The 17671-nt window shown below is 32.0% G+C and overlaps 1 protein-coding gene across 1 annotated transcript in view; it reads right to left on the reverse strand.

The window, feature by feature from the left end:
* Nucleotides 1-16949, reverse strand: part of LOC143909473 (D-beta-hydroxybutyrate dehydrogenase, mitochondrial) — a 33354-nt gene extending 16405 nt beyond the window's left edge. The window contains exons 1-4 of the mRNA XM_077427469.1: nt 16811-16949; nt 13351-13672; nt 10595-10798; nt 4237-4390 (exon numbers count right to left, since the gene is read on the reverse strand). Of these exons, the coding sequence (XP_077283595.1) occupies nt 4237-4390; nt 10595-10798; nt 13351-13626 (634 nt within the window). The 5' untranslated portion in view covers nt 13627-13672; nt 16811-16949. The remainder of the gene's footprint in view (nt 1-4236; nt 4391-10594; nt 10799-13350; nt 13673-16810) is intronic.
* Between the last annotated feature and the right edge of the window lie 722 nt (nt 16950-17671).

Below are 17671 nucleotides of genomic sequence, written 5' to 3' on the forward strand. Positions count from 1 at the left end.
ATAAATTTTAATTTGATGTTGTATTTTTATATTCATGTTTTTTGGCTTCGTATTTTTCATCTTATATTTGAATTAAAAAACATTTTTGTTATTTTCTATTAGTTTTTAATTGTTGTGCTATCTTTACATACCTGTACATACCTATATATTATGTACAGGTATGTAAAGTAGAATGTACATACCTATATATACCTATATATTATATGCATGTACATAATTTTTTTTTAAATTCATCGAAATTGTTTATTAGATGCTAAAAATTCGTGTCTCTACACAATCATACGATGAGCTAATGAATGCTATTGTTAGAATATTCTAACATAGTGGCATCCTTAATGTATTAATCCAAATTAACACGTTGCCGGCTCACGCCCCATTACCCAGTAAGCTTTCACGTTTTAATGAACATTACGGTGGAAGTGTCAACATTAGCGTGCTAAAAGTTTTCATCCCCATTATTATCTCGTTTTAAATTAAAAACGATATTAACGAAATCTAATGGAATGTGAACTTGTGCCGTACGCTTTATAATGTATAGGCGAGTCGCAATTTCAGAGAAAGGCCGACTTTTCAACATGTCAACACGACTTTTTAACGTCAAGGCTAAAAGTTTAAGCTAGCTGGTGAATTTTACGACACTCCACCGGGAATTGACTTCGTTTCTAAATTTGTGTCTATAATCGCAAAATATTGCCATGCCTACAATATGAAACCGCACTACGTCTCACGTATCACATAAATAATTCACTGAATCGATTCTAATTCAACTGAATCATAATTAATGAAACGACTAGAGACATTCCGCACGAATATATTCGTAATCCCTTAACAAAGCTTAATTTATTTTTAATATCCAATTCAGGCACTTGGCAAGGCACTTTCACAAGAGAAAAATACAAAGTAACCTAAAATGATTGAAATGCGCATTTACACTGAGCATTAAGAGGGCTGGACCCCAGCGCCTTGTCCATACAAACGTATTAGACTTCTCCTTTCCTCAATTATGGCACTAGAGAAATTATTTTTAATATGCTATTTATATCCACCATAGGTATGTTTTAATTTTTGTTATTTTTTTGATTAATCAAAAAATCAAATAAATCAAAAATCAAAAAAACAATTAATTCTAATACGTTTGTATGGACACGGCGCTGGGGTCCAGCCCTATTAAAAAACTCGCGTATAGGATCGGCAACCGTCCAAGTTGACTCCCTCTATTTAATAGGTGTTTAATCTTAATAACTCACGAGTTGAGAATTTTTTATTAAACTGGAAATTTGTTGTAGTTGAAATAATGCGAGTTTTTCAATTCTAAATTTAGCTACGCGCACTTTTTAATTGTTAAATGATCGAAACATTTTTTCATTTCATACTAATGTAACATTTTTTTTATTTAATATAAATATGTTTATTCAATGCGTAATTTCTTTTAAATGCGCAAATGATTCGTTTTAAGGAGCAAAGTTATTTTTTAAATGCACCGTTAATTCGTGCCCGAAATGTATTTTCCTAACATCAGAAATTGACAATATTAATCAAAATTTTCATACTGGTAATAAAATGAAAGAAATAAGCTTGAATTACGTATTGTACTAAAATTGTATTAAAATGATATTAGACGTATAATAATTAAAAAGTTTGCCCTTAACTGTGACCAAAACGAATTCATCCCTCCGCATAACCACGACTATAAATTACCGTAATTTTTTCGTCTACACGTGAACGGATTAAACGTAAATGTTGGTGTACAGGAATATTAATGTGAAAGCTGTTGGGTCATGGCCGCTTTGGGACCGCGACCCCCGCAAGCCAGACGGCGTGACCTTTTTGCACATACACCCACTCAAAAGGCAACAAATTGCAACAATGCATCGTGGAAAGTCGTGCCGTGAGAATATTTTCGCTCGTTTGATATTTTCACAGTGAAAATATGCGTTCAATTTCAATGCACGACCCAAATTGGAATGGAAATTCTGGGTAACGTTAGGGTTAATGAAGAGTTACGAGTTTTGCTGTCGTCATCGTGGGCACGCTTCATCCCTTTACGGCCGGCAAGCATGGAAATACCTAGAAACGTCATGTTCCTTTAATGCATTCAGGGCTGTTTAAATAACTAATTTGGACTACGGTTCGAAGCTAAAAAGTATTGAATCATTAATATTATATACTGGTAATATTTTGACGTTAGCAATTTCGATTTTTTTTACAATTTTTATGGCGTAACTGGGTAACGAGAATTTCAGTGTCTTATTAAAATCAAAACTCCTAGCCTTCAGTTTTCATAATTAAAATTTTAATTAATATTCATCTTGAAAACGATTGCTTCCTTGGTAAAGATTGTTACGCAAGCGCGTTGAAAATACACAAACCGGAGAAATTAAATTCGCTCTGGAAAATATAACAGAAAAAAATGGATCGAGGTAGGTGAAAAAGGTTGATAAAGACGATAATAAATATTCAGAGCGACCGTTTTACCGCTCACGTTTTTTCCACAAACAAACGCGATTTCGAATAATGAAAAATCTTCCTTTTTGTCAGAAAAATAATAATAAATGTCTACGTATAATTTTTCGAACGAACTCAATGTATTTATTGATGTCTTTTATTTTTTACTTATTAATATCTACATATTTATTTATATGAATAATAAAGATTTGCTCTAAATTAAATTTTATAGTAATGTAATCTTAATTAAATTGGTACGTTATAAAATACGTAGATTTAAGTTTTTTAACTGAAATATAAAAATTTTAGACTTTTTTAGAAAGATCTATCTTGAATATATGTAATTTAAACAGGAAAAAAAAACAGTTAACACATGAAAAAGCGAGTGGGAAAAAGAAAAATAGTATTACAAAAATATACACAGAATAAAAACTTAATTTATATATCTATGCAAATCACGTAACGAAATGTGTGAACAAATACCATTTACTAATTTTAATATCTATGCGTACATATGTATTTACATAGCTTAAATGATTAGTATTTTTGATAAAATAATTAATAACACAAATATACAAATGTTATTTTATTATAATTGGATGAGAATTATCTGCCTAGCAACTCGACTCCACTGTTTTTAAAATTTTCGACTCGTTCGAGAAAATTGGATAGCGATTGGGAACTTTTCTCGTTCCATGCTACTCCATATTTCAAATTACGTGGCCCGTACGGATTTTAGGCTTTCGCTAGAATGAACTTTTTTCGTTTCATGTACGCGTCTTTGGAACTCATTTTTCTCTTTTTTGTCTCAACACAGCACATTGGATTTATTTTTTTACAATTCCAAAATGTAATATATTTTCAACCCTTTATAAAATAATAAATTTATATTTGCTTTGTTCACAGGTAAATGCTATTTTTTTTATTTATATATAAAATATAAAACCGTTACTCGAAAAATCCGCTAGTGGTTGAATATTTAAACGGAAGTAATCGTTTGTTGAATGATTATATATACATATGTAACATACCTATCTTCCCTGCGGTCTTCCTTTTACCCTATTGCATTCTCTCGGATACCATTCAAGCCCTCCCTTTGTCCACCTTTCATCCTTTATTCTAGCCACGTGGCCCGCCTATTGCCATTTCAATCTCTTTACTCTATCCACTATGTTCACTACCCTTGTCATACTTTTCACCCACGTGTTCCGTTTCCTGTCTTTCCTCGTTATGCCAATCATACAGCGTTCTTGGCTATGCCAAGCATCTTGGCGTTCAGTGCCCAAATGTATTTATGGTATGTTCATAATATAAAACATGCATACCTATAATCCTTTCAAATTTGATTTGTTCTACATTTTTATAGGACTTACTTAATAATATAAATGAAAATATATTTATATTATTTAATGGTTAAATAAATAAAAGCGTACATATGTATGTACAAACTACATACATACCTATTACAATAAAATATAAAATAAATAAGTGACATCTTCTGATATCATAACAAAGCTTTATAAGTTAGAATCGGAATAAAAATTAAAAATAATTTAATATTTTTTATTATTAAAATGAGAATAAAATGTGGCGATATATTTGATGCGTAAAAGACTTTTTTTAAATTTAAATTAAAAAATGAAAAATAAATCATTTAAAATTTACTAGAGACACCTATTGAAAGCTTTTCTCACTAAGAAAATTTTCCGGATAGCAAAATAGCTTACGGGTATAATATACCAAATATTTTGAACACGTTCAACTAGATGTCATACAATTTTTTAGACTCACCCAACAGATTGATATCAGTCGCCCTTCGGATAACGGAAAATGGTACCCATTCCAGTTCACCAAGAGCACACCATGATGCAGCGTTCACCAAAGCCCAAAGACCATCGGCACCATCGGGAAGATGCTCGGCAATATATAGAGAAGCTGATAGAATCTATCGAATTAAGAATATATGTATTAATTTTTATTTCAAAACAATTTAATATTACGTATATATGTATGTACATATGTCGAGAGTACCCCTAATCAAATTTATATTAATTTTACACTCCTAAAAATTGAGTATTAGTACTAATTTAGAAATGTACAAGCTATTAGATAATGTTATGATTTCAGTTCAAAGTGTAGGTGTACTTCGTATAAATAGATGGAATAGTAAACAAGCTCCAAATACGAATGCCAATATACTTTATGCATAATAATGGAATCCTTAAACGTTTTCGTTTTACATTGCGAAAATCTCTATTGATGAAAACCGTAGTAGAGCATACACTTGAGTTGAATCCTTCATTGTAAATGTTTTCGTTTGCCGACGGGTATTCTTCAACGCTTGTGACATGAGAGGCTTAAAAACGCCTTGGAAAACCTTCCAATAAAATCGAATATCTCAGCCGAGAAAAGCGCACACCCGATTCGCCACCGGAAAAGTCCTCCGATATTAAAGGTCGTGAAAAGTGCGTTGTGTATGGAAAAACTTTCTCTCGAAATTTGTTGTGCAAATTGGCCGTGAATGATTCGCGGCTTCTACGTCGAGCCCAAAGACGACGGAGGAGGCGAGAAAAAGGAGGAGGAGAGGAGGTTTCCACGCGAAAAACGAGCGAAAATTGTATGAACGGCGAGGAAAATTCGTATTATCGATCAGTCTTAAAATAGGGTCTTCCTCTTCATCATATGCCAAGATTTTCCGGCGTTGGAAAACCGCACTTATACGCATTTGTCAACGCTGTGGGCTTAGTGAAAAGCGAGACTCGCTCATCTCACGCTCTCATCTAAATTGCCGTTGAAATGATGAAACAATCTATTTGCATGTTAATTCACAATGATGTTTTCTATCATCACTACATCTCGCACTACTGAATCTGCGGAATATATTCTAAAAACATGTTCTTCATTCGTGGATGTTCCAAATTGGACAACCCCATCCCCTTTTTACGGGGTCGTCTGAGAAAACTTAACCGCTTAGGTGGCCGAGAGGACGGGTTGGCAGTTTGTTTTACGGCTTTAGTTCTCGTGAGAAATCGTTAAAATTTTATACGGGAACAACGAAGCAAATATGCGTGCGAGATAGATACTAGGAAGGTCGTGGAACTCCCTGCGAGCACATTTAGTGGATCTGTCGTAGCTAAATTAAATACATGGACGTAAAGGGCGTGGTTGTAAATTAACGGAAGTTAGTGCCTAGCAACATTTTACTAATTCGTGTATCAATAACGTGTATTCTATGTATATGTATGTATATCCACTGAAATGTTTACATGAGATTATCTCTGGAACAACAATAGTATTCAGAATTCAAGATTATCTCTGGAACAACAATAGTATTCATATTCTTAAACAGATATACAATGTCGTTTTCCAACATCAATAATCATGATTCAGTCTGGACTTACAGCTACTCGTCATACACTGCTAGATGAAAGCTTATCCAACAGGCTTCCATTCATCTCTGTTTTGTACAAAACTCATCCATCTTACCCGACACATTTTCCTAATTTCGTTTACCCATCTTCTTTGCAGCCTTCTTTTCACCATTTTAAATTCTCTCGGGTAACATTATAGCACTGCTTTTCTTCATTCATATAGCCAGCTATGTGACCCACCCATTTCTTTTCCAAATTCTTCGCTTTCTCCGCTATGTATGTACATATATCTTCTACTCTTGTCATACTTTTCAACCACGTATTCCGTTTCCTATCTCTCCTCGCTATGCCGAGCATACATATTTATTCGAGTGCGAAATTTAATGAATTCTTATAATGTTGAAAAAGAAAATATACACAACAATGATGATTTGTGAATGACCAACTCTAGTATTTTTATTTCTGTGAAAGGTCTTAATCTAGGACGTTTGTAGTTCTACATACAATGTATACTTTCACGTGTTGATTGTTAAATATGAATTTGAACCATATTGTTGTGCATAAAGTTTATTTTACACTACTTTTTAATGAAGACAACGATCACAACGCAAGTACTCAAATAAGACAAAGTTGGAGATGCTGGGAAAAATTAATAATATTATTAAATGGCTTATTTTTCAGTTCAAATACATTACTTTTTAATGACGACAATGATCACAACATAAGTACTCAAATGAGACAAGTCCTTTTGACTTTGTGACCACATGTGAATCGTAGTTGGATGAGGAGTACATTTGAATAGAACCAACAATACACGTTTGATTTAGAAACGGGAAAATTCAGGTCACAGCCTTGACATAACCCTTTCGCAAATTTACTAAACTCCCACGCGGCCGTAACGAGTCGTCCTCCAGGTGCGCATCAAAAGGCGACTCCCGCTACTTCCTGCCAAGGATTAATTGAATACTGGAGGACCAAGAGGGAGGTTCGGGCCCACGAGACGACCTAATGACGTCACGGGCGCGTCACGCGTGCGTGAACCACCTCCTGATTAGTGAAGGTATTGGGTGACGTCAGTCGCTAGGTCTCCTTTGTTTAATTTACATAATTCCCTTGCCTGAGAACACTGTCGATTCTTAGTTCCACAATTCCTGCCAAACTCCAGTTACATAAAAATCAAAATGGCGACAAACGAAAATTTTACGCTAAAAATTATCGAAACTGAAATGGATTCACTCCACTGTGTTTAAACGTACATAGTACATAGTATTATGTAGATACGCTCATGCTTAGAATTTATTGCAAAAATTAAAATACCTAAATTATTGATTTAAAAAGATAAATTAATTCAAAGTCAACATCGAATGTAAATTAGGGTAGAAATCAAAAAGTGGTCACCTTAGAGGCCAAACTGGGAAATTACTTTATATTTTTACAAGGAATTATTATCTATCTACCTATATATATATATATATATATATATATATATATATATATATATATATATATATTTTATATATATATATACACGAAACTGACATGCGTTATTGTGTGTATGCTCACGACGATTTCTTTAAAAAAAAATGCCCAAAAATGGGAACGGGAACGGGAAAACAGGAATTAGTGGCATTGCAACGCAATAATTTCAAATGTGTTTCCGTCGCCACCTGCTTTGTTAGGGCAAAATAAACAAACAATTGGATAATTTCATATCTGTTCGCCGCTTGCGTTTATTCGACTAATTATCATTACTGTAATTTAATTTGATTATTAAGTATTCATTTGAAGCTGAAATGTTCACTTATCGAAACACTTCGAGAAACGAGAATGGGAACGGGAAGGGGAACGGGAATGGCAACGGGAATGGGAACGGGAACGGAAACGGGAATTGCATGCGTTATTGTGGCATTGCAACCTATGCCGGGTTCAGCTAGCAATTTATAATATTTCTAAATGAGAAGAGAACGATATCATTGTATGTGCATACATATGTATATCTAATATGAGAATTTAATATTTTTTAAGAATCGCGCGGATCAAAATTTTCCCTTTGACTAATAAAAACTAGATCATGAAAACATGATTAGTGATCGATTCTGAGTTCGAATCAGTCAAAATCTCGCGTTCGAATTTTCGCATCATCACAAAACTTCATCTATTGTTACTACGTACTTACATATGTACATGTTCAAGTGAAAGAAAATAACTATGTTGATTATATTTCCGCTCGCATAGATATTATTTAATTTATATAATGTATAATATTTGGCCCATCAGCAACTTGCCCCGCCGCAATAGGATATTGCCCTGGTCAAAATCCAATGTTTAGTCATCGTTTTACGTCTCTTAACATCGGATGTCCATAGCAAACGTCATACGTTTGATTTCTAGGCATCACTGGAATAAACAATAGTATGTCTAAGTCTAAGTCTAAGTCTAGTATGTATGTAAGTCTATACTACAGACTCTTTACTATTGTTTATTGTATTACGGTCATTTTTGTGACTTCTTAAGATTCTTAGCATAACTTAACACAATACCAAACCATCCCTATCCCTATTAATTCAATTCAGATTCATGTAAATACGAGTAAATACTAGTACGAGCTTTTAGCTCGAAATTTTACCGATTTAAAATTCAGCGAACTTACAATTAACCCTTTTAAACGAAAACAAAAAATAGTGTGGCCAGAACACTATCCCAATAAACATGTTTCAATAGAAAAGACTCAATATACAATAGTATTAACAGTGGGAAAAAATCCTAAGTGAAAATACGTAATTTTGATTTTAACTGGACGACTACTTAGAGAGATTTGAAAGCTAAAAAGTACTACAAATGAAAGATAAAATACCCGACTATAGATTTTAATGTTCATTTTGAACAGGAAATGGAGAGATTTTGAGACATCGACCGAAGAACACCAAGATATAGAAACATCACGCGATTTAAAAAACACATGTATATCTCCGAATCTCGAGCCGATCAACATTTTTTATTACCAGCTTCGTGTTCACTGGGCATAGATCTATAAGAAAAGTCTTATCTCGTCTCTGAACCATTTTTTGTGTCAAACAGTGTAATGCTTTTTACATACAAGCGTCATTATTACTCTGATAATATATCCGGATAATCTTAATTTTAAAAGCTACATATTTTCGTATCTCGACTAATTCAATTATCACCTACATATATAAATACCGCTTATATATGTATATTAAAATACATTCCGTTTACGATACAATTACGCAGTTATCACTAATAATAAAGAGGCTATAAAGCTACCGCTATATACTACATATATGTACGGGTATATACCACGAATGGATGTAGTTCTACATACGTAAAAAAATTCTAAATTAAAAGTGAATATTTTGATTTTTCTTTCTTCGTATTCCACTATGGAGATAAATTTAATATCAATTTTTATTTAGTAATAATATATATACATATACATATATGTATGTAGTATATAAGAAAAATATCTTTATTTTGTGATTTTTTTACGGATTTCAGGTCACTGGAGAAAAAGTGTGTGTGAAAATATTAATATTGCGGTATTGAAATAATACCGTCATGTGTTTCTTTTGTGTGTATAAGCTTAACGTTTACGTGGTGGTAGTAAGGGTGGGTAGGAAAAAATCCCTTTTTTCCCCCTCTTCGCATTCGCATTTCCCTTAATAATTCAACATTCTATGTGTTAAAATACAAGCACACATTACACAAAATATTTATGAGTTACGAAAATCAAAAGAAATGATACATTTCTTCAGCATTTTCCCTCGTGTTACTTTGTAACCGAGTCTTCATCAAGCATATCAATATATATATATATATATATATATATATATATATATATATATATATATATATATATATATAAAATTAAATAATCTTTTCATCAATGAATATTTCATCGACGATGATTTTTAATATATTTTTCAGATTTTTAACAATTTGAATGGCAGCTAAAATTATACCATACATCCCCTCATATTGTGATAACGCAAAATATAAAGATAACAGTAACTGCTTCAAAAGCAAACATAAATAACGAGCCGTATCCAAAAGTAAACTTCGACCGAATCGAAAATAAATTTATAAATTCGGCAAAAAATTATGATACAGATATTTTTATATTCAATTTATCGCATACATTTAAGCGGTGGTGTTTATTTTTATTTGAAAAATATAAAAGTACATGTTGTTCTAACGCTGTTGAATATTTCACAACGGTATATTTTAATGCAATATTATTATATTTGAATAAAAAATAATACGATTTAAGAAAAATTGTTATTTTCAATTATAAACGGTAGGTAATGTAAAAGTGCGACTTGTTTATAGGTGAGTTTACACAATCTGTGAAGTATTAATAGACTAAAAAATATTTCTTTATACATTTTCTACACAACGGAATAGCGACGCATTGTTGACTCGAAAATCGGATTCCATTATCATCTTTTCCGCACAGCTGGAAAAACGATTTTCCCCATTTCCATTGATCTATCTCCGACGTGGAAAAATGTTCAGCTATGATTAGAGTTGTCTAGGCGCTCTTGACACCTCATTTATTATCCGACCCGTTGGTTTTTGAGTTCTTCAGTACAAATTTACTACCTACATATACATATGCAATATAGGATACGTATAGGTATATTTTTAAACGGAAACCTCCCGTCTGTCCGTCCGCTTGACGGATTATTTTGATAGCATTTTCGAAATACAAAAGTGGGGCTCTTTTCATACTTGATCGTGAGATTACTGTTTATTTTTACCTGCGTTTCTGAAGTAGCGTCAAGTTGTATCGTCTTGAGGCGACCGGAACAGTCGTTCTTGAGCATATCGGCGTCGATATTATCCGCTTTGTTGGCGAAAGCAGCAAAAACTGTGAAGCCCACTTCATCTAGTCTTCTAGCAAGTGCATTTCCAATCACATTGTCGCAGCCAGTTATCAAAATAGCCTTACCAGCTGCTGTCACCTATTTTTAAACATTAAACTTCATTATACACGATAATTAATCATTCAAACCGCAGAAATAGAACAATGAGAATATTTTAAAATTACAAAACATTCACGTAGCTTAGCTACCAAGTAGCTATTTATATATTTTCATTAGCGAAATAAATATATTTTTTCACATGTTTTGTTTCATTTAAAAATAACTTCAATTCTTTTTTTTTTCAAAATTGAGAAGAAGAGAATTTTTTTTATTATTTTCATTCCTCTCAGTCAATATAAAATAAATTACATACGTCCTACATATATTCACATTCACACATACATATATATATGTATGTATATTTTGAGACTCCTGTGAGGATCTAAAAATAAAATCCGTATTGCAGATATACATATATCACGGATTCATCTTCAATCCGTTCAATCCTTAAGGATTTGTCTGTCAAAAGAACTGTCCTCATATTATTTATTTAAATTGTCTTGAAATCGTAATACGAAGCGGTGTCATGTATTATTTGATATCCAAGTACAGTATCGAGTTAGTCGAGAACAACGCACGTATTCGAGCCGAGTGTCAATGGATAAGTTTTATATTTATGTATGTACATATATAAAAATTTAACAATAAATCGCAAGAAAATCTAGTAATTCACCTTTGAAATAATCCACATGTGAAATAATCAAAAATAGTATGTACATATGTATATTTCTTCTGTTTAATTTATGCACACGCGCTGTGGAGTAATAAATTAAAATTTTTGTTTGTGATTGACATAAAGAATGTGGTGTTTCAATCGAAAAATGGAAGAAATGTAAAATACATATATTTCGATAGGCGTTAAAATCGCTCCGTCGAGATGAACATAAAGAGTCTGAGCTTTTATGATTGAAACTCTTGTATGATTTCATTTAATGAGCTCTCGCATTTCTACAACTATACAATGATCTTTGGTAAAGTGCAATATTTGCGCTTTCAAGACGTCTAACCAGGTGCTCGGAAAGATCCCACTAGCTCATTCCAGTTCATGTAATATACATATCAAACAGAATCAGCAATTCAAATCCGGATTCCGGAGAGTTCCACCATAGAATATTTATTAAAATTCCTGGTGAAAGTGCAAGGACACCTTTGAAAAAGTCGTCAATGGGTATACATATGTATTATTAACGTTCAAATAAAAAATGTATACGCGATATATGTATGTATGTATGTATATACATATGTATATTACCATTTTTATGAACAAGTAAAAGAAGTCAAACGAGGTATTATTACAATAGTACGGTTATTGTAGTTGGTTATTACACCATCAGCTCAAAATGAGCGGTGCAAATGTAAAAGGATCCATTTGTTTGCCCTCGCTGTACCGAAGAAAGTACTCCATAAAAGCATAAAGGAAATGAACCCTATCTAGAGACAATGTGAAGTTGATTAGCTCAATTGTTACCCATGTACATATATTCTATAATGAAACTTTTATATCTATCTATTATTTGAAATAAAAAAACGTTTTTAACTGTGCAAGTATTTCTTTCGCTTATTATTACTACATAAGTTTTGAATGATATTGATTGTTTTATGCGTTCATAATTTAGTTGATGATTCATGTACTAAAATACTTAATTTACTCGTATTTTATTTCATTATGTATGTATGTACATATGTAACAAAGCATATATCTTTAGATGAGTTTAAACAATACCACAGCTAATCTCGACAAAAGCTACTTTTACTCACACGGATAAATTTCTTGTCGTATAACCAAAGTCGTTAAAGTTTTAAGCGTGTGTGCAAGGACTTTATATAAAACATTTGAGAGTCCTTAGAGCAAAATGAAATAAAAAGGGTTGGTATATGTTCTTGATATTGCAACAGGTGGTTTTGGCTTTATCTTTATTTCGCGAAAAGTTTAAAAATGCGATACAGTGCAATGCAATGTGAACTTCATCTCAGCAATAAAAGATATTTTATAATATGACAGCTGCTTAAGACGTGTTATTAAATATCATATTCATGTTTAACGTAGAACTTGTCGGAGAGTATTATAATGCAATGCCGATGTATAATATGCAATGAGGTAGTGCTAATTCGTGCTACATCGATTTTACATAGTTATACCCTTGGGAGTTTGAACAGAAACTCGATCATATGACGTGCGCTATACAACGAGATAAAACTTTATTCAATATTGAAATGTTTCATATATAAAAAAGTCTAAATTTACATTGGGAAATTGCTTTGATTACGTACGAAATACATGTTAGCGCTCGTCAAGTTATAAAATAACCGCAAATTGGCCGACATTTCCTATTAAAACGAAATAATATCCATAACTTATAAAATGTTTTCATAATTTAAAATTCATATAAAAGAACATATTGCGATTTTGCAGGATATATAAATCTAAAATTATGTGTATTATTTACATATACCAGTCAAATACGATGTTCATTTTTTCAATAAGATTCTGATTAATAATACATCAGAAATATGTACATTCTTAACAGAATGTACATTTTTAGTTATTAATTCCTGTTTAGTAAGATGATTTTAATACATTTCAATCTTACCTTGAGATTGTGATAGAACCACACAGCTCCAATAGTTGAAAGGGCGAACCAAAGGAACAGCGTGAAAGCAGATACTTGAGATATCCTCAGCACGTTCAGAATTGTTGACAAAAGGATGGCCAATGCATGGCAAAACAGCAACGGAGTTAAACATCTATCGATGATATCCCATGGTACCTCCCTGGGAGAATTAGGTGATCTGAGAAGGATCGAACCTCTTCTAGAGGATCTCCTGTTCTTCAGCGACGCTCTACGACTAACGTCACCCGGTGGCATTTTAGATTTTACAACATCAAATCTTCAAAAATACGTATTTGAGTGCCTGAAAAACAATTTAAACAATATGAATATTTATTTAAATTACATACATCGTACTTTGGAAGATTCCAGATCAAGTAGGAAATTGTGTATGTATGTATAGCTTCTACAATATATCTATGTACATATGCCAATTCAACACTAATCAGAAAAAAATGTATACTATTGTACATACTTGCTATCATAATTTGCGAAATTTTTTCAACATTTAATAAGCAATGACGCAATATGGAAGTTAGTATTTATCAATAAGTATTATGATTAGAACCAGAATCCGAAACTGCATACATATCACGAAATCTAATCCTATACTATTATTACAACAAAAACCATTTTTGTCAATTTTAAGATAATTAATCTCTTTACAAAGATTTTATAAAATGGAACGAAATTATCCTTTCTTCAACTTGCTTCGACTTGCAAAAATTTAAAGGGGTTTGATTTTTTCTACCAAATATACTGATAAAACAAATGAATTGAAATAATTGAACTAAAGTACAGTTAATTTATTTTAAATATAAAAATTACGAGTTCTACATTTTGTACGAGTTGGGTATAAAATTTTCTTTCCAGAGTGATTTTCAATTTTCCAGATATATGAATATGTATATGAGGCGGTATATTTGAAAGTGGCATAAGTTCACTTTTCTTCATTTCGAGAAATATTTCGCAAAACATGTTTTTCATTTAACAATATTTAAAAATACTAATACGTTGTTTACAATTTAACAATATTTAAAAATACTGATACGGTGTTTATCATTTAAAAATATTTAATAAAAATACCGTCATTACGTTTATTTTGCTTTTTCGAGATCCTGGACAGTGATAACAATATGTGAATTCAGTCAAACAGAAATAGTGATTTTTAAATTGAAAATTGGACTTCCGCCACTTTTAAATATAATGGCTCATATATTTATATGTATGTACTTCATCAAAATGTTAATAATATATTATGAACCGGGTGGAATATGGATGGATTCGAAATGGGAATGAAATAAGTTTATGTAAATATAATGGCTCATATATTCATACATATATTATGTGTTCATGTCTTTAAAAATATTTGAAGGAAGTAATTATTTTTTTGTTATTTGTATATTGATTCCATACTATCCCAAATTTTGATTGTAGAATTGTCTACTTTCTGTTATTTCTTTTTAAATTATTTAAAAAGACTTCATCGATGAGTTTAAAATTACACGTGGAATTTATTGGACGACCGTGCAATATTTTTTCCAAATAAATCTGAATCCTGAAAATATAGATGTCGCATCCGGGGCCGAGTTCGACGTCAGACACAATGAAAATACCATTATTTACGGGGAAGCCAAACATGCTGCAACGATAAGAAATTGGAAAAACGTCTAAACGATAATAAATTCTAGGTAAATTGTGACCAGTGAGAGTGGAATCAGGAAACGCAATATACATATGTACATATATTACTCGTCTATGCAAAACTTTTCCGAGGTTTTCCGAGCCTTTCATCTCGATTTTTCCCAATCACCGGGGCTAATTTTTTCCGCGGCTTTGCCGTCATTAAATTTGTCAACAGTGTGATTAATTGCGTAGAGGTGTGTTCGCCATTGTGTCAATAATATATCGATCATCGTGTCTGATGGGTGTCTCTTTACGTCATAGTTGACACCTTCGATATGTTTTTTCTGTGACCTTTTTGTTTGTTTGTGACGTGAGTTCGTGAAACTGACACGATTCAGGTTTATTTTTGTGTGAAACAACCCACGACGTTCGCTTAGTTTTCCGATCGTTGTCTACTTCACGTATGATTTCAACATGTGAATTTTACACTCTATTTATTTTCGATCTGTTATCTTACATTTCGATCAAATGTGGAAACCCCGATTGAACATCTCATCTTTGATATTTATGCACACCATAAATGATGGGGTACGCGCATTCACGTAAGTGCAATCGCCATTAACATTTTACGGCGACCCGCGTCGTATTATTAACCTTTTGCGCTCGCGTATGCATTATTAATGGATCTGGTTATCCGCCAAACGAGATGTATTTTAGTATTACATGCTAAAATGCGTGTGATGCAAATGTGAAGTATTCGAATTCCAATTTACTTGCGTTGCAGATTTTTTCAGATGTTGTCTTTATTTAAATTTTGCGAGCATTATATATAATATATGATAAATATGTAACATGTAAATTGAAAGATTCGAAATCATGCGCTGTTTTCGTTGTTCCCAGCGTTTTGCATAAAAAAACCGATGAAATACGAAATATTCATTTTAAAAGTGGCAAATTTTATAAGGGTATTTTTTCATACATGGTTAAGTTGTCTGAATTAAAAACACTAAAGAAATACATAGTTACATTAATATAAACTACTGTAAATATAATTTAAAAAAAATTTGATTCAATTTTATTTATTTTGTATTCGTTTATTTAATTTTATTACATGTAATCTAATATATAACTTTGAAAGAGACTTTGTATGTAAGTATGTAAGTATGTTTGCATGTGAGTGTGTATGTACATATGTAAGTGTGTATGTATGTATGTATGTAAGTATTTTTTGTTGGGAACTTCGAAAACAAAACAAAGTTTCTATGACGACAATTCAATTGGTTGAATATTATATTATTTATTATATATTTTTTTCGATTCATTATAATAATAAAAAACAAATGAATATTTACTTTTAGGTTTCTAATGTTTAAGCTGTTTATATTACAAATACTGAGCGAAGCCGGGTAAAACAACTAGTATTATACATATATTCAATCATGCACAAATTCATGACAGTACTTATATTTGACGTTTGATTGAAATTAACGGTAGGGATTTATATATTTTGTGAAAGGATTTTTCTCATACATAATATGGATATTTACACAATCATTCGCTTTCGCCTTTTCCATCATATTTATTTTGCTTTTTCCCCCGGTCTAATTTAAACATACCCACGAGACTTTTCCTCTTTTATTTATCTCTCTCTTTCTCGTGTTTTTTTCCAGCACGATGACGCGACGATCACTTCAGAATTATGTACATATTTTATGATATTAGTATGTTTGTGTGACACATTACGAAACACCGAAAGACTGTTTTTTTTGGAAAAGCGTGTTTCTCTCGATAAGGGAATTAAATTGAAAATACTTGCCGTCGGATTTGGGCACTTCTAACTTTTATTAGTGTCGAGCACGAGCTGTGCTTCGGAATGGAAGAACTTGTGTTAAGTTGAGCTGATCCCGGGGAGCGGAGCGCCAACACTGAGTATTAGATAAATCGAGACGTCGACTGAGTTAGCATTCGCTCAAATGGCACAGGGCTTGCGAAAATTAAAAAGTAACCAAATTAATGCAAACTCCAAGCCACTCATTATTCGACCGGGTACGGTGAAGAATTCAACGCAAAAATTGGCGATGCTTAGCCAGAGATGGATGCACCCCTAGCCCTGGGGTGCGAGACACTCTTTCAAGGGGTGCGAGACGTGACTGATTCAAAAGTTTTTATGAATTTAAAAATAAAAAAATCTGTTCAATTTGGTAAACTCAAAAGATATATACTAAAAAGAATTTAAAAAACCCAATTGTATAGTGATTTAAATTGAACGCAATAAATTTTGAAAGGGTTCAAAGAAAGATTTACATTTCGTACAAAAAAATAAAATGAATTAATAATAGTAGTTAAAATTCGATTTTCAACAATTAATTTTCTATGCATATGTTTCAACCTGATGCATATGATCAATACACATAATATGTTTCCATATTATGTGTATTGATTTTAATGTTTTGTGCACTGTTTCCATAGTATTGATTTTAATGATATGTTGTTTATTTTAAGTATTTTCATGTTTTGGGAAATGTTCTACTTATATACATACATATGTACATTTGTTGAATAATGTTTTAATTGTGATCTAAATTATATATTTCGATTGACATAGTTAATGTCAAAATTAAGTCGTCTATACTATAATTGTACAGACGTCTGTACGTTCATCGAGGCGATGAACTTG

Source organism: Arctopsyche grandis, chromosome 3 (genome assembly GCF_051622035.1).
Source record: "Arctopsyche grandis isolate Sample6627 chromosome 3, ASM5162203v2, whole genome shotgun sequence".
Lineage (NCBI taxonomy): Eukaryota > Metazoa > Arthropoda > Insecta > Trichoptera > Hydropsychidae > Arctopsyche > Arctopsyche grandis.